Source organism: Nyctereutes procyonoides, unplaced genomic scaffold (assembly GCF_905146905.1).
Source record: "Nyctereutes procyonoides isolate TBG_1078 unplaced genomic scaffold, NYPRO_anot_genome, whole genome shotgun sequence".
NCBI classification, from domain to species: Eukaryota; Metazoa; Chordata; class Mammalia; order Carnivora; family Canidae; genus Nyctereutes; species Nyctereutes procyonoides.
Genome location: NW_026575135.1, coordinates 50,531,421 through 50,549,575, shown reverse-complemented (window position 1 = coordinate 50,549,575; position 18,155 = coordinate 50,531,421). Strand labels below are relative to the sequence as shown.

At 45.5% G+C, this 18,155-nt stretch overlaps 1 protein-coding gene across 5 annotated transcripts in view; it reads left to right on the top strand.

The window, feature by feature from the left end:
- Window positions 1-18,155, top strand: part of SLC25A48 (solute carrier family 25 member 48) — a 40,865-nt gene that overhangs the window by 19,460 nt on the left and 3,250 nt on the right. For all 5 annotated transcript variants that reach the window (XM_055302641.1, XM_055302639.1, XM_055302638.1 and 2 more), the window contains 3 exons: window positions 7,865-8,122; window positions 10,542-10,675; window positions 17,946-18,075. In XM_055302641.1, coding sequence (XP_055158616.1) covers window positions 7,865-8,122; window positions 10,542-10,675; window positions 17,946-18,068 — 515 coding nt within the window. In that variant the 3' untranslated portion in view covers window positions 18,069-18,075. The remainder of the gene's footprint in view (window positions 1-7,864; window positions 8,123-10,541; window positions 10,676-17,945; window positions 18,076-18,155) is intronic.

The following is an 18,155-nucleotide window of genomic DNA, read 5'->3' as shown; positions in this document are numbered from 1 at the left end:
GACGCTAGGGACAGAGACCTAGGGGTGAGGAAGGAAAAAGCCTTTCATTTGCAGGTGGGAGAGGAGAACAAAATAGATAATTCAAAGAGAATTTTGAGGGCAAGAGGAAGGAGGTTGAGGGAGTCCTCATCATAAGGCCTGGCTCTACCGTGTTTAAAATGACCCTAACAGAATGAATGGGGTGGAGCGTGGCCAGTACTTGAGGAGGAGAAGGTCCTAATTTCTGAGCATGCCTAGGTGAGATAAATAGGGCTGGAATGGTCATATCAGAGATGGCTGCCTGAGGGGTGGACCTGGGTGGATGAGATCAAAACCACACACCAGAACACAAGCCTATCTGAGCCCAAGGAGCTACATGGTGACAAACTGTGGTGAAACCATTTCTCTGATTTTTCTGAATTTTCAGAAATATCTGGTTGGGAAGGTCTCCAACTGTGCCTTGCAGGCCCTGACTACGTCATTTCGTCTCTTTGGCCACACCATAAAGATGTGTGGCTTCCAAGAAAAACACTCTTCTCCAGGCAGGTTGGCCTTGGGGAGGAGCAGCCTTCTGATAACAGTAGAGTTTTCAAGACATTCCCATTGCAGGACAAGAATTACTGAAGCTAAGCTCCCTGAATGTTGCTCCATTTATTTCCTAAAGAAGAGAGCCTATGTGGGAGGACAGGAACCCTTGGAGCATGAAAAGGGACTGAAGACAAGCCTGGACCATATAGCCTGAGCCTTCTTCTCCAGTAGACTGTGGGCTGCCAATAGGAAGTGAGGGCTGGAGCAACTGCAGCCCAAAAGTGAAGGGAGGAAATTTATGAAGAGGCCAGGCATTTAGCCACGTAGTCCAAGAGGAATTGTTGAATTCTGGATGGTTTGGCTGAATCATCTACAAACCATGGTCCCACATAGCTACCAGAGATGAATGACAGTGCATACAATGCAACACACTGGTGTGAGGTTACGTGCTTGGGTAACACATCCATTTGGTCTTCAAATCAATTGATGAGATCACGTATTGTTCTGATTTCAGGACTCCATGCTAGTAGTAGTGGTAGTTTTGGCCCTGCATGAGCATCCCCAGTCTCCCACAGTAGGTTTGGCTGCAGACCACAGCTGCCTGAGTTTGGCAGTTCTAGCACTTCTGGAATCTGGAGTCATATCAGGATAGGGGTAATAAAAACAGGAATGACAGTTTGCCTCAAGTAAAGTGCATTTGCCAACATTCTTGCTCAATTTTCACAAAAGCCAAAAGAGATGGGCAGGCTGTTTATTCTTCTCCTTTTGTAGGTGGTGGAGGAAACTGAGGGCCATTGTGGTTAAGTCTCTTGCACCAGGTCCTACAGTAAATAGCAATCGAGTAGCAAAGAAAATCCCAACTGCTTCTAATCCAGGGCTCTTTCTGCTAAACCATCTGCCTATTCTCAGAGTCTTGATATCATAAGGAAACTACTGGACTCTTTGGAAACAGGAACTGGGCAAGAGCATCCCAGTTGGTAATATTCTGAGGAAATGGACCGAGCTGTTTGACCAGCCTGCTTAAACCCAAATCACAGAAGTTCTACCCAGCCTGTCGCTGGAGGATGCATATCCACATCACCACATGCTTCCATGGCATTTTGGAAGAGCATGGTAGCTGAGACCATGATGTAGGAGTTGCTTTTAGTATCTGCAGCCTGTGGCCACAAGGATCAGATAGGCCCAGGCTTGGGTGAATGCCAGGCATGGGAGGGAAACTTTGGGAGGGTCCTGAGAGCTGCCTGGTTAGATGCTCAAGTGTTTATTGAATGGATGTTGAGGCATATATGGGACAGGATGTCAGGCACAGGGTCCTAGTGCTCTGGGAAAAGCCACAGTGTGCTTTTCATGTCATCAGGAAACTCATCGCATGGGCTAAAACAACATGCTCAGAAGTAGCAGCATCCAGAACAGACCTTAAAATAGGGGGTAGAGCCTCTGGCATGGGCTAGTATGTGTGTGGGGGGAGGGTGTCCCATCTTTTCCTAAGAATACTTTTTAAGTATATTAAATGGGGTCCAACCCATAGCATAGCACTGTTCATTAAGTGTCTGTGGATTAAGAAACCACATACAGTAAGAAGTTACTATGGATAATTATTATATTTAAGTAAATTTTTGTGTTTAAGTAGATTTTGTGTTTCCCCACAATAGCACCTACACATATGAGAAAAATGATCACACATGTATGTGAGATATTTTAGGAGTCCTGTGAATCTATAATACTTACCAATTTGTGGGTCCCTTGAAATAAGTCCATGTTCCCAATTTCCATTTGAGAGTCCACTGGCCTAGAAGTATTTGAGCACAGAAAATGTAACCCTGCACATCACTGACTGGGGACCAGCAGGACTTCATCTGTGGATGGCTTAGTTATTATAAATTTTCTGTAGAAAGTGACCTGTTGAGAAATAATATAGTGTTTTTATCCCACCACTGATTGCACACACAGAAGTCTTGTGGCTCTTTCCCTTCCTGGCTTCTGAGAGACAAATCTAGGTTGTGCATCTGGGCTGGCTCAGCCCCTCTAAAGTGGGAGAACCCCCAAGAGGTGGCTGCATGGGTACCTGTTAGGACTGGCCAAACCTGGAAACCCCTACTCCCTGCAGAAGCACCTGCCTTCAGAGGGACCTCCTGGCCCAGGCAAGGGTCAGTAAGCAAGACACCTTGCACTGGTGCAGAGCAGTGACGTCAGACATCATCTACACCATGTAGTCTAAGGAATGATGCTAGGGATGAGGTGAGGGAGCTTGGAGGAGAGGGAATTTTTAAACTTGTATAGGCTCTCTTCTGCTCCTGGATGAAGATTAGGAGCTGGGTAGGGGCCAATTTCATGGACTTTTGGCATCTTGCCTGGATAGGGGGTTTGAATTGATCCTAAGTGAATTTGGGAAAACAAAACCACAGGCATCCTGAGCATTGCAGGTTTTTAATCCATACATATCATAGTAAAAGGTAATAGAGTCTTCATTTAGAGTACAGAAAAAAATGATCAAAATTTGATTCATGATTTTATCCCCATTGTAGAACAAAAAATTCTAATTAGAGAAACTAAATATATTTTGTCCCAGAAAAAATATGCCCTATGTGAATCCCTTCACATGCATGCATATGCCTCCAAGCCAAGCCCTGAAGGTTCAAGAACAACAGGCAAAAAGCTGGTGGTTCAGTGTGAGCAGAGTACTCACCTAGCACCTCACCCCCTTCCTCGTCCACAAACAAGCTGATCCACGGATTTCAGTTGTGCCTATTTCCAAGAGCTGCTTGCCGGCAACCTCCCAAATCCATTTTTAAAGGTCAACAAAGTTTGTTTTAAACAGCTAGAGTTACCAAGAACTCTGATTCAGCGCTTTACTAAGAGGAGCGGCCAAGCCACGCCTTCCCAGGCCCTGTCTCCCAAACTCCGCCTCCTAAGCCATGCCTCCCCTCATGCCACACATCCCTGGGTCGGGTCTCCCAAGCCCTAAGCCCTCCTCTCGGGCCACGCCCCCTAACCAGTGCCACCCCCGGGCCACGCCCCCTAACCAGTGCCACCCCCGGGCCACGCCTCCCAAGCCACGCCTCTCCAAGCCCAGCCTCAGCCTCTCGTGGAGCAACTGATAAGAGTTGCTGCTGTTTTCTGCATTGTGGTCCCGTATGAATCGTCCATGTCACTATTGCTACTACAGATAGGCCCATAACAACTATCGACTAGTTGAAAGATTTGCTTCTTGTTGAGTAACACATCATTGATGTCACAGAGCTCTTAGACCTTGAAAAGCAAGCAGGAGAGAGTAGGTAGGCTTTGAATCTTCACTGGGTCTTAGTGGGCTGTGACCAAATACAGGTTGTTTCAAGCATAAGACGTCATTTTCTCAGTAGGGTGTGGTGCCGCAGGTGCCTGCAGTTGTCAAAACTCATCAACTGTACACCTACGAGCTACACCTCTTATTGAATGTAAATTATATCTAAATTAAAAAGGAAACTAATAAAAACAAAGATAGAAGGCCAGAGAAGGAGAAAACCAGTGGCTCCTAAGAGTCATTAGTCCTCTAATGGGAGGAGAGGAAATCCAGCCAAGAATGCATCATCTCAATGTGGTAACAAGAAAACAGCAAACAAATCCCAAATGAGGAAGTTTCTATTCATAAGAAGGGAGGCAACATACTAAAAACATGTCAGTATCATTAAAAACAAAGAAAAGCTGTAGAAATGCTCCAGATTAAAGAAAGCTAGGGGCACCTGGCTAGCTCAGTCGGTGGAGTGTGCAACTCTTGATCTTGGGGGGGTCCTTAGTTTGAACCCCATGTTGGGTGTAGAGCTTACTAAGAATAAAATTAAAGGTTAAGAATCATAACTAAATTCACTGCCTGATTAGACTAAAATCCTACACTAGGGAGGGGAGGGATGCCATGCAGGGTCAGTATGAGATCAAGCGATAATTTGAGTATAGACAGTACATTAGGTAAAGGTATTGTCAATATAGATTATGAAACTGATAACTACTGTTGCATGTAAGGCAGTATCCCTATTCTTAGGAAACACATATTGTAGCATTTAGGGGTAAAGGGCCATTTAGTATCTAACCCTGAAATGGTTCAGAGAAAGTATCATGTATGTATGCATATGTATACAGAAAAATTTCCTTATTGCTTACCTTGAGAAAAGGGATTAAAAAAAAGTACAAGTTTGGGTCTTGTTGACATGGTTGGTTCAAAGTTTGTCAGATGTTTTTCCAACTTTGGCACCTCCAAACAAGGAAGATTTTTATCAGACACGCTTCTATCAGTGACTCCTGAAAAGTCACATCATATCCTTAGCTGATGCATACAACCCTTGATTCCAGGTCAGGTGATGAACACAGCCCAGGCAAAGTTTATGGATTGGGGCAGGGGCATCTGTTCAGTAAGAAGGGAGGGGCAAGAGAAAGAGTGTACACAAGCCACAAAACAAATAAGGTAAAATGAGGTAAAATGTCAATAGGTGAATCTGGGTAAAGGATATATAAGAGTGTTCTTTGTATGATTGTTATTTTGCCCTTTTTTGCAAATTTGAGATTATATCCAAATAAGTGCACGTGTGTGTGCATGCTTTAACACTGGGGATGAAGGAGCTAGAAGGAGTTCTAGAGGCTTTGCAGCATTGAGTTGTGTCCAGAAGGCACTGGCTACCAGTTCAGATTCATATCCATATTCCAGGTTATGGCAGTCTCCATGACAATTACATTGGGTTAATAGCCATAAATAGACAATTCTCAGGCAATAAAAACAAGATTGCTCATGTTACAAACCTGGGGCAACATGAGAGTGTTTCCTTATTGCTTATCCTGAGAAGAAAAGGGGGGAAAAATTACAGGTTTTTTTGTTGACAAGGCATGTTGGAGGTTGGGCAAGTATTTTTTTTCAACATCTATACCTCTACACAAGCAAAACATTATCAGGACACCCTCCTTCAATCAGTAACTTCTGAGAGCCACATCATACCTATAATTGATTCAGGGAAACCTTGACTCCTGGGTCAGGTCACAGTTGCTTGGACATGAGCATGACCCAGGTAGTTTATATGGTAGGACAACTGTATCTATTTGATCTCATCCCAGAATTTCCCAGAATGATCCAGGCAGCATCCTTGTGGATTTGGGAAAGGAAGGGGTGTGCCGTGGTCTCTCGGTAGGCTTTCAAAGACCACAGTGTCTGATCCTGCTCTAAACTCAGAGGGTGCTTTTCCCCCAGGAGTGGCCACCACTCTTGCTCCCTTCCTGGGGGGTCTGCTGTGAAAACGAATGGGACTTAGTCTCCTGCCCACACTGTAGTTGGCTGAACGCACGTTGCAGTGATTAGTCTCTTCCCTACACACAAAAAGAAAATATAGGACTCATTGGTTCAAACACACTTCCCAGGCAAATAAAAAGCTCTCCCTTTATCTTACCTCCTTCTGGAATGAGTGAAAGGACAGGTTGCTGTTGACTTCAAATCTTCAGTTTGGACTACAGATTCATGAAGCTGAAGATTTTCTCCTCACCTTTCATCTGATAAAGATGGAACTGTTTGGGGAACTTGGAAATTCAACTGTTCAATAGTGAAAGTTACTGCCTCTTTGTCAGCATGTTCAAAACTAAATTGAGATGCCACATACAGGGAACTAAACCCAGGCAGCAAATAGGTGTGTGTCACAGGCAAGCTTCATTCTGTTTCTTTTCTGTTCGTTCCATGTTAGTTCTTCAGGAACAGAATTTTGAGAATAAGAGTCTACTTTATCTGCTCTAGGACCAGGAGGCCTCTCTGGCCATGAGTCAGAGCTGAGCTAAAGGGTCCATAGATGGCGGAGATGAGCGTCAGAGAAGGAGCCAGGGGAGCCAGGTGGAAGGATTAAAAAGAAGAGACAGATCCACTTCATGCTGGCTACACACACACCTAGAAGAAGCTACAGGACGTCATATTCCATGATCTGCCAGCAGAGACCCTGGAGGTAGACAGGGAGACAGCAGCCCCATGCCCCCGGACTTGGGCCAGTGGCATCAGGGCTGTCCTACAGCTGCTTCAGGGTGTGGCCTGGTCAAGCCTGGAGTGACAGCATGTCTGGCCCTCCAGCCCATGTACCATGTATCCCTCAGCAGCATGGCACCAACACCCTGGTACATCCCTGCCAGGCCCTCGGTCCGCACGATGGTTGCAATGCAATGCACAGGCCCCTGGTAGACAGGCTGCTTCCAATTCATGCCAATTACCTCCATCTCAGTAATAATCTGTTGATAACTTATTCTATCCCAACAGTGTTCCTAGTACCCTGCTGAATACTTTATAGGTATTACCTTATGTATACTCACCTGTTCTCTTCTTTTCCTTTAAAATTTTTTTCAGCTTTATTAAGATATAACTGACATGTAACATTGTGTAAGTTCAAGGTATACAGCTCAATTATTTAATATGCAAGTGTATTATGAAGTGGTTACCAAGGTAAGTTTAGTTAACACATTCATCATATCCTACAGTTACTATTCATGTGTGTGTGTGTGTGTGTGTGTGTGTATGTGTAGAACTTTTAAGATCTACTTTCTTAGCGACTTTGTATACAATAAATAGTGGCCTGTTCTCTTTTTTAAAGATAGGCAACTAAGGGCCAAAAAAAGGTGGCCTACCAAGGTTGAAAAGTTTTTAAGTAGTGGGTTTAGAATTTGGAACCAGGGGATCCCTGGGTGGCGCAGCGGTTTGGTGCCTGCCTTTGGCCCAGGGCGCGATCCTGGAGACCCGGGATCGAGTCCCACGTCGGGCTCCCGGTGCATGGAGCCTGCTTCTCCCTCTGCCTGTGTCTCTGCCTCTCTCTCCCTCTCTGTGTGACTATCATAAATAAATAAAAAATTTAAAAAAAAAAAAAAAAAAAGAATTTGGAACCAGAGCAATCTGGGTCCAGATCGCATATGCTTTTTTACCACACTGTGCACAAGTACACACAAGCCTCCCTCACGCACACACACCCACACCCACCCACCCCCCATACACAGTATATTGGATTTTGCAACCTCTGCTTCAGGAAAGAGCTTGGTACAGCTTGTTCATATTGATCTTGGGCATTCTGCAGTCACTGCTGCTTACAAACACATAGTGATGGTTGACCAGAAACCATCCAGGCAACTGGTGCCTTATCACTCAGCACGTATTATCTCCAGTCTGGCTGCATATCAAGCTGCATACCTCGGCTTTCTGTTGGGACTTCAGAATCTTGGTTTGACCTGCTAAGGTCATAAGTGTTAGTAAAAACTTTGGGAAAAACAGGCCGCATAAGTGGAAATTGTCAATGGGCTGGGCTGGCTCCAGGGCTGGAGATTGGTCAGTCATTTGCCTCCTGGGTCACTTGCCATCTTCTCCTCCCTGTCTTTGCAGCCAACCTTGCTTTGAAACCCCAGGCAGTGGCTCTTGGGAAGCAGCCCATCTACCAGGGGCCTGTGCATTGCATCGCAACCATCGTGCGGACCGAGGGCCTGGCAGGGATGTACCGGGGTGTTGGTGCCATGCTGCTGAGGGATGTCCCAGGCTACTGCCTCTACTTCATTCCCTATGTGTTCCTGAATGACTGGATCACACCTGAGGCCTGCACAGGCCCCAACCCCTGTGCCGTGTGGCTGGCCGGTGGCATGGCAGGTAAGGGCAACCATACTGATCCCCGTCCCCATGCTGATCCCTGTAGTGAGATGCCTGGGGAACCTATCATGCCATTCTCAGCCCAGGGAACTGCACAATTAATCTAGTTACTCATCCAACAGTTCTTTGTTCAGCACCCTCTATGTGCCAGACCTAGCCAGACAGAGAAAAAGGCTGGGGATGGGAAATGGTCTCCCTCTTTTTGCCTCTCCTTCCCTCTGGACCTGTGGGAATGGCAGGTCCCTATGCCAGATTTTTGAACTTTCAGTTAGAAGATGTATTCTGACCATTTATTCTGTGTCAGGTATTGCTGAGCTTTGAAAAGGAAATCTGTTATTGGGGTTCACCTGTTTTGAATGTTGACACAGCAAACCTTTCTAATGTGAGAATTTAATTAACTCCATAAGGGAGGAATCAGTCTCCCCATTTTTCAGATGAGAAAGCCAAGGCTCAGAGACATTAAGTGACCAACCTCAGGACACACAGCTAGTGAAGACAGTATAGCAGGGACTTAGCAGTCAGCAAGATCCCAGTTCAAATCCACACTTATTCACTGGGTGACCATGAGTTGGTTACTTAGCCTCACTACTCAGAAATCACACAACACCTCCACTTCATCTAGGGTCAAAATCAGTGTTCTTGCAGTGATTTTCAGTCCCCTTCTGATCCAGCTGCCTATCAACCTTCTGCATTCCTTTTCTACTCCTACACTTTGGCTCACTCTGCTCCAGCCACATCAGTCTCCTTGCTGCAACCTGACCATGCCTGGCTTCTCCGCACCACGAGGTCTTTGAACTTGCTATTCCTACTCCTGGATTTAGCAATATGTAGGTCATCAGAGACCATAACAAGACCAATTTTGGTCAAGAGAAGAGTGTGGACACCCAATTGAAATGGGATCTAGAGATAATGGGATTAAAGAAATCAGACAGTCCAAGTATACATGACACTTCTGAGGGGTTTGACTGTGCTGTGTTGGGGAAGAGAGGTGTGCAGCTATAGCCAGGGCAGGGTAGGGAAGGCAAGAGAGGGTTGCTTTTCAAGAAGGCTGATAACATGGCACGTGTGATGCTGATGGGCAAGATCTTCTGGAGAGAAGCAAATTGTCATTCTTCCCCCCACTTCCTCCTTTCCTCCTCCTCCTCCTCCTCCTCCTCCTCCTCCTCCTCCTCCCCTCCTCCCTCCTCCTCCTTACCTGTGCTCTAGGCTCAGCAAACACATAATGAAGCTTATGTCTTAGCCACCAAACACCTGTGTCTGCCCTGCCCTCTGCCCCCGTGTGTCTGAGGCCTGTGCCAGCTCCCTCTAAGTGCTCAGTAAGAGATGACAGACAAGGCCCCATCCATTCTCACTTCTGGTGAAAGCAGGTATGAGTGGCCTGGTAGGCAGACCTCATTTTGTAATAGCCTTGCCCGTGGGCTGAGGAACAGGGGAGTATGCCAGGGCAGTCCCTGGACAGACTCCAGGGGAAGCAGCCCCATTATCCTGGCAGGAGGCAAGAGATTGGGATAGGGTTCCCAGAGGACCATGGGCAGGAAGCCGAGGGGCTGGAGGCTAGGATGGTCAGAGGGTCCAAGGCAGGCTAAGGTCTCTTTTGGGAGTCCCTGGGCAGCAATTATTAAACCTTGTAAACCAGATGCCTTGGACTTTGGCATCCGTGTGTTTTTCTCTTCCTGTCTAGAATGTGCCAGTTTCAGTGTTTATACAGTAACCTGGCACTGTTTTCCTAGAGTCCCTTAAAGTCACAGAAATGCTCAAACTAGGGCACCTGAGCTTCTCCAATGAGGATGACCCAGTGTTATATTGTCCCAAGGCATCTATTTCAGATATCTGGAAAAGTTACAAGATTTGTAAAGACCTGCCCCTACTCTTTTAGTCCCTATCCTGGCTCTTTGTTGGCAAGCAGCCTACCTGCAAGTGTTTGCCTTAGCTTCTCTGTATTCAGAGTAGGTTCTGTCTCTGGGGGAACTGCAAGCTTTCCACCTCAGGCTTCACTCTGTGTTCTCACCTGTGGTGCCTCAGAAAGGCACTGCAAAGTATTGGTGGGGTATGTTCCTGTTTCGTCAATAAAAGCTGCTAATAAAGGCATCTACTTATAAGGGACTGGCTGTGGTTCTGGCACTGTGCTGAATGCTTTCACGTGCATCCATTTATTTGTCCTAACAGTAACCTCATGAAGATAGGTACTATTACCCCACTTTACAGATGGCAAACCCAAGGCCTAGAGGAGGAGACTTCTGTAAAGCCCAGAGCGAGTGGTGAGGGAATGGCCTTCAGGGATGGCCTTCACAGGTCTTGACTGAGCTCTTGCCACTTCCCCAGCAGCTTGTTAACCTGTCAATGGTAGAAATAGGCAGGGAACCATGTCCCCTCCAGACCCCAACCAGCCAGTCCCTGATACCTGATTGTCTCTTTACAGGTGCAATTTCTTGGGGGACAGCAACTCCTATGGATGTTGTGAAAAGTCGACTCCAAGCTGATGGCGTTTATTTAAACAAATACAAAGGTGTCCTGGATTGTATCTCCCAGAGTTACCAGAAGGAAGGTCTTAAAGTAAGCCCCTCAGCAGTCATGCGGGGTCAGTGTCAGTCCCTGGAAGGTGGGCTGGCCAGTCATTTGGGGGGATATGAGATTACAGAGGGGGAAGTCAAGAAACCAAAGTACCAGCGGTCACCATATACAGCACTACTTAGATCCTTAGATCCTATTAGATCTCATCTAATCCATGCCCCAGGCTGGTGGAAGAGATAGGCTCAGAGAGGATGGGTAACTTCCCTGAGGTCACACAGCCATGCATGGCAGTCATATCAACATTCAGTCCCCCGGTCTATCTTCTACTGTCTGACTCCACTTGAGTTCACACCCCATCATCTCTGGTCTTGTATGAGGCATCCTCCAGCCTGGCCTTGTTTCCCTTCTGTTTCCTCCTCCCTGCATCCAAAGGGCTCATCAAAATCCAAGCCCCTTCCTATCTCTAAACTGTCCTAGGATGACAACCAAATTCCAAGTTTGGCATCCGAGATTATAAAGAAATTCATCCCTGTCTATGTTGCCTCCTGTGATACCCCTGATACTCTCCAGAGAAACAGTTATGCATGCTCTGCTTCCATTTGGCCACTAGTTTTCTTGGCTTTCTCCTTTGAGTCAGCAGACTTGAGTTAAAGCCAGCCTGGTTACTCATGAGCTGGGGGAAATCCAAGCAAGTTATTTCAACTCTGGGCTTCAGTCTCTCCAAGGATAATCATCCCTACCATGAACAACAGGGATATTTGTTAGTGAAATTAAATTAGCCATATAAAAAGTGCTTGATTTCATGCATAACACAGTATATTTAAATTAGAGCCAGTTGTCATTGGCTTTAGTATTAGTATTAGTAGTTTTACTAGTGTTAACGTTACCACTGAACACTGGACCTTTCCTCACATGGCTGCCTCATCCCCAGCCCTCCAATCTTTGCTAATTACCCACACCAGTGCATCCAGACTAATTTTCTTTCTTTTTTGCCTCAATGGAATGCTGGGACTTCTTTGGAAACCTGGACTTCCACAAAGGCTCTCTTGTCTGTAAGTGACTGGTCAATCCTTGTTCACCAGGCAATCCCAGACTGCAGCTGAGAGGCACCAGAGCCTGTTCATAGGCTGCTGCAGCTTCCACTGCCAGTACTGAGGTCTTTTGGCCTAGTACCTGATACACAGGCGGACAGGACTCTTGAGTCCCTGGCAGATGGTGCTGGATCCCACAACTCCCACAGAGGTACCTGTGTTGTGGATGGATGCCCAACTCTTGTTGTTGAGGTGAAGACAAGATAGGGACATTTTGTACTGCCATGATGCTGTTGTCATGCTCTTCATGTATTTCCTTTTTTTGAGATCTTTATTTCTTCATACAGATTCAAGTTACTTTCTAGTGCCATTTCATTTCACCCTCCAGGACTCCTTTGAACATTCCTTGCAGGGTAAGTCTAGTGGTAACGAACTCCCTCAGCTTTCGTTTATCTGGGAATGTCTTGATTTCTCGATCACTCTTGAAGGATAGTTTTCCTGGATACAGGATTCTTGATTGACTTTTTTTTTCTTCTTTTAGTACTTTGAATATGTTGGCCTATTACCTTCTGGTCTCTAAAGTTTCTGATAAGTAATCTATTGTTAAACTTACTGAGGGTTCTTTGTAGTGTGTTCTTTCTATCTTGCTACTTTCACAAGTTTGATTATAATATGTTTTGATGTGGGTCTCTTTGAGTTTATTTTAGTTGGAGTTCATTAAGTTTTGTTGATGCTTATAGTCATGTCTTTCACCAAATTTAGGAAGTTATTAGTCATTATTTCTCCGCTGCTATCTCTCTTCTCCTTCTGGGACTCCCACAATGCATATATTAATTTACTTAATATTTTTCCACAGATCTCTAGGCTCTTTTCAATCTTTTTTCTTTCTTTTCCTTAAACACAGTGGTTTCCATTGTCTTATTTTTAAGTTTGCTGATTCTTTTTTCTACCTGCTCAAATATACCTTTGAATCTTTGTGGTAAAATTTTCATTCCAGTTGTTGTGATTTTTGGCTGCAGAATTTTTATTTGGTTTCTTTTTGTGTTTTCTACTTCATAGTGATGTTTTCATTTTGCTCATGTATCATTTTCTTGACTTTCTCCATATCTTCCTTTAGTTCTTCAAGCATCATTCAGATAATTCTAGAGTCTTTTTTAGGTAGATCTGCTACCAGGTCTTTTTCAGGTACAGTTTCTCTTGATTTATTTTTTCTTTGAATGGACATACTTTCTTGTTTCTTTTTATGCCTGGTTATGTTTTTATTAAAAACTAGACTTTTGAATTTAATTATGTGGTAACTCTGGAAATCAGATTTCTCTCTTCCTGTCCCAGTGTCTACTGTCTTTTATTATTGTTTTTATTTATTGTTTCACTTTTTTATCGTTTTAGCCTGTCTGTCTGCTGAAGACCAGCTGGAACTGTAAACTTAAGGTCTTTTCAGTTCCTCTCTGAGCCTTTCTCGGGGCATGCACAGTTACTTTCCAATTTTCCCCATACATGCAGTAGCTTTTGAATGTCCTAGTCTTTAACATCTAGCCCCCAAAAGGGGAAAAAAAGAGAAATGAAGGGGGAATGGGGCACCAGCCACAGGAGGAAGGACTTGCATCAGTGAGAGGAGAGGAAACAGCAGTGGTCACCTTCCTCTTTGTACCTCTGTGATCAGAAATCCCAATCACTGATCAAAAAGAAGATGTCCAATATTTGGAAGACAGGGTCCTTATTGCCCACTCTGGTTTCCAGAAGCTGTGTGTGCAGGTTGCTCCCAGCACGTGTGTACAGCTGTCTGCCACAGGCCTGGGGGTGGAGGATGGGCAGCTCTTCCCTTGCTAAGAGCTAAAATGGACTGAAATTAACCAGATTTACTGTCCAAACCTTCTCCTGGAAGTTGTAAGCATTCAATAAACCCCTGATTTCCAAAATAGTTACATCAGACAGTTTCTACCAATGCAACTCTTATCTAGGTAAGGAAGCAGATTGCTGGCATTTCTTGTTCTGCCACCTTCCTAGAATCCTCACTTCACTTATCTTTTGTATTATTTTAGCAGAAGCACAGTTTGTGATTCAACCAACAAGTACAGAGGGACACATCAGAGAGATTCAAACAGGGTACTGTTTTATTTGAGATGTTTTTGTCTACTATTAATTAAAATACTAATGTATCATATTATTCAAATTAGTGTTTCAAAATATTGTATCCCAGTTCCATAAAGTCTATAGAGGATAAGTACATTGCTGCTATTATTTCATCCAAAAATTACTGTGCTCTGTTAAAAACAAAGTCCTAGAAGGCAGCTGAGGTCAGATGATTGATTTCTTAATCTCAGTAGCATTGATCCATAATTCATATTCAGAGACAGTTTTATTTATTTATTTATTTATTTTTAACTATTTTATTTATTTATTCATGAGAGACAGAGAGAGAGAGAGATGTAGAGACACAGGGAGAGGGAGAAGTAGGCTCCATGCAGGGAGCCCGATGTGGGACTTGATCCCCAGACCCAGGATCATGCCCTGAGCAGAAGGCAGATGCTTAACCACTGAACCACCCAGGCATCCCAGAGACAGGTTTTAAATAGAGGTAGCAGTATTCAACTTGATTAGCCCCTCATTAACTGAAAATCATTTTTTTAATTTTTTATTAGTTGGTTTTGAAAATAGATAATATATGAACATAGAAAGTTTCAAAAGGTGTTAGAAGATATACTGTCTAATTGTCCCTCCTTGATCTTCAGTCTTCTCTCAAAAGCAGTCACTGTTAGGAGTTTCTTAATATTCCAAAAATATTCACAGCCTATGTAAGCATGTATGTCGGTAGGTAGATTTAGGTATGTTTGTATATGTGTTTGCATGTAAACATAAGTAGTAACATGAAGAAAACATCCCATATAGCCCTGGACAGATGGCTTGTCTCATAGTCCTTCCCAGCAGCAGGAGAAGTAGTTTATTCTTGGGGACTAATGGATGGCTCCAGTCACAGCTGGCTGTGGTGCTGGCTCGATGGAGCATCCATTCCTGCAATTTTTACTGTGGCTTACTGAAGCAGGGTAAGCCAACCTGTCCCCACTTCACTATGGAAGAAGAACTCAGTGAGAATAAAGAATTGCGAAGAAGTAGAATAATGGTAATAGTACCCAAGTTTGACAGATCTTTGTAACTCACTTAATGATTACTGTGAAAGCAGCCTTTTAAAAAAAATCTTATTTATTTGAGAGAGAGAGAGAGAGAGAGAGAACAAAAGCAGTGGGAAGGAGCAGAAGGAGAAACAGAGCAAGAAGCCTGATGCAGGGCTTGATCCCCAGACTCCAGGATCATGACCTGAGCAAACACTTAACCGACTGAGCCACCCAGGCATCCATGCAGCCTTTTTGATAAAAGGAATTAGAAGTCTAGGACTTTGGGGGCATTCCCAAGTCAAAAAAGAAGTCCCTTCTCTGCCTGCTGTGAGTCCATTCTCTGCCTGCTGTGACATTTGTCATGGGTCACTTGGGCCATCTTGCAACTTAAAGAGTTACCATCTGAGATCAGGAGGCTGGAGGAGCGACTTGGTATCCTTTAGGTGCGCAGAGGTGGATGTTGTGAGGCAGTTTGTGACAGTGGATCGAGATTGGATGATTCTAAGGGGAGGTGGAAAGGAACATTTGTAGGAAGAGCAGTTTCCTGAGACAGCAAGGTTGGTTGCCTTTTGGTTCTGCCATCTAGGGACTGGAGCCCTCCCTCCCCTCTAGGAATCCCCCACTACCACTACCACCCACAGGATTCTTTCAGCTCAGAGACTGTTCCCTTTTCACAAGGAATTTGTTCCTTCCATCCATCCATTCATCCATCTACTGATTCATTTAGTAAGATTTATAAAGGGCCCTCTGGGCCAAGAAAAGCATTAGATGCTGGGGGTTCAGAAGTGTAGATGCTGGAGGTTCCAAGGTAAACTACACACAGCCCTGCTGTCACTACCCTGACTGAGATTATTAATGGGTACACAGACAAATGAAGGGTGCTTAGAGACAGTGTGAGAAGTGCTAAGATGGCAGAGCCATGGAGTGCACAGAAGACAACGGGCCACAGTTCAGCTTGAGGTGACCATGGGAAGACTGCTCGAGGGTACAGCCAGGCCTGGGGAACATCCTGGCAGACAGAGCAGAAGAGACCCAGTGGTAGGAGAAAGCAGGCTCCTTGGAGGAGTGACAAGCTGTAAACCTGCCCAGAATGTCAGATGTAAGAGGCTGCCCAGAGAAAGTGCAGGGCCTGAGTATAAGAATCTTGGCAGGCCAGGGAAGTGTGTAGACTTCCATGGGCAGTGGAGAGCCATTGAGGCTTCAGGAGGAGAGACTAGGTCTGGTGGTTTTGTGTTCTGAAAGCTCAGGGTAAAGGCCAGCAGGTCTGTACTTTGCCATCTTCAGGCTTCACAGCAGAGCAGGCCATGGCTGCTGGAAGGAGTTCATGTCTGTATGTCTGAAGTGTTTCATGGTTCCTGCAGGGCCCAGCGCTGTGGGGGAGGAGGTCCACACTCCAAGCTGGGCCCTGCTGGCTCGGCCTCAGAGCAGAGCCAGGCCCAGACTCACAGGGGAGTGTCCATGGGCACCCAGCATAGAATTTTCCTTTCAGAGCTGGAGCCACTTCCCTGCTGTTATTCAGTCACTCTGGGTGAGCCTGGGCAATTCCAGAAAGGTTAGACATGAGAGAGTAGCCCTGATGTTCCAAGTGTCCTGTGTGCCCCATCTCTGAATCACTCCAGGGCTTGCTGAGCCACTTGCTCACCTCTGGGGATCTTTGACCATCAGTTCCATTCCCGGAGAGGGTCAAGGCTTCCCCCAAATCCACAGAGGCCATTCTCTCCCCTTCGCAACCAAGCTACATCTTACAGACTGCCATCTTGCAGAAGTGCCAAGGTACAGATGCCTCTCCCAAAAGAAGACATCCTGACATCCTGGCCCACGACAGTGGCCTGTACCTACCCTGACACCACAGTGCCCGACAACCGAGAAAACTGAGGAAATGTAGAAGGGCTGGATTTCTACTTCCTTAAAAGTACCAGTTCTCTTTATTACACTTAGTAAATATACAGGAGTCAGATAAATGGGTTTATATCCATTCCTGACAGTTCTTGGGTCATTTGTGCTTGGGTAGAGTTTCCTTCAGTTTCTGGGAAGTTGTCTCTTCCCAGAAAAGACATTTAGGACAAGTCCTCCTTACCTCCCCATGTCACCCCTCATCAAAGTCCTTATCTGTTCTCATCACATTCTAGATTGTATTGTAGTTATTCCCAAATGGGACTTATCTCCCCCTAGTTGGTTTTAAACAGCAAGGACTGGAACCACATTACATTGATTGATTTCTATGCAGCACTGGGCAGCAAGATCCAGAGGAAGTGAAGCATCTTATCATAGGCCCTAGGGATGCAAGGGATAGAAGACAAATACAGGGTTCTTGTACAAATGGCTGAGTTAAGCAGTTCATCAATACAAGACACTACTACTGAGCACTCATGCTGATGACCTAAGGTTGAGTCCCACTCTGTGTAAAGATGGTTACTGATAATAACGAGGGTGATGGGATAGCCGGCAGTTCATGAGTGCTGGCTGCATGGCGAGCACGGTGCAAGAGCTTTTGAAGGCATCATCTCGTTTATTCAACAGCCTGTCAGGTCAGTAGTATTGTTACCCCCATTTCATAGTTGGTAAGTTGAGTTCTAGAGACTTTGCCACTTCCCAAGTAACACAGCAATTCAATGGCAAAGCTGTGTCTCAACGTCCTGTCTACCATCATTAAAGTATGGCCTGCGTTCTTTCCCACTCTGCCACTTGGGGGACATCCTGAGAAGCACCTGTCAAAATGGTTGGTCATGTTTGGCTGCTCTGTCTTCCATTGCGAAGTGAGTGGAGTGGAGAGCTCGGACTTTCAGGTTTCAGAGGATTTTGTGCATGCGTGTGTGTGTGTGTGTGTGTGTGTACATGTGTGTGTTAAGTATATACATAAGAAAGAGTAGCAGTTAAGAAAGTGTATATGGGTGTTCACAATCAACAGTTTGCCCACAGTATTTAGTGTTTATGTACCAGGCCTGGGAGGAAAAGCCCAAGCACAGGTGGTGTGGGTTGTGGCAGGGGCGTGGCAGGGGCATGACTCGGGCATCCTGGGTGGTTTGGGCTTGCAAGGGTCCTTTGGGCTCTGTGGAGTCCAAGCTAGGACAAGTGGGCAACATCCCCAGCCCTTTCTCTGCACCTCACTGGGTGGCTCTGTAGAGGGTCTGGGTCAGTCCTCTGAGATAACGCTGCCTCCTGCCAAAGGTATTTTTCAGAGGCATCACGGTGAACGCTGTGCGTGGCTTCCCCATGAGCGCTGCCATGTTCCTTGGGTATGAGCTCTCACTGCAGGCAATCCGCGGGGACCACACGGTGACCAACGCCTGAGCACCAGGTCAGTGTGCTTCCTTCCTAGCCAGCTGTACCTCCTGGAGCTTGGCACTCTTCTTTGCAATGAATTCATTGTGACTTTCT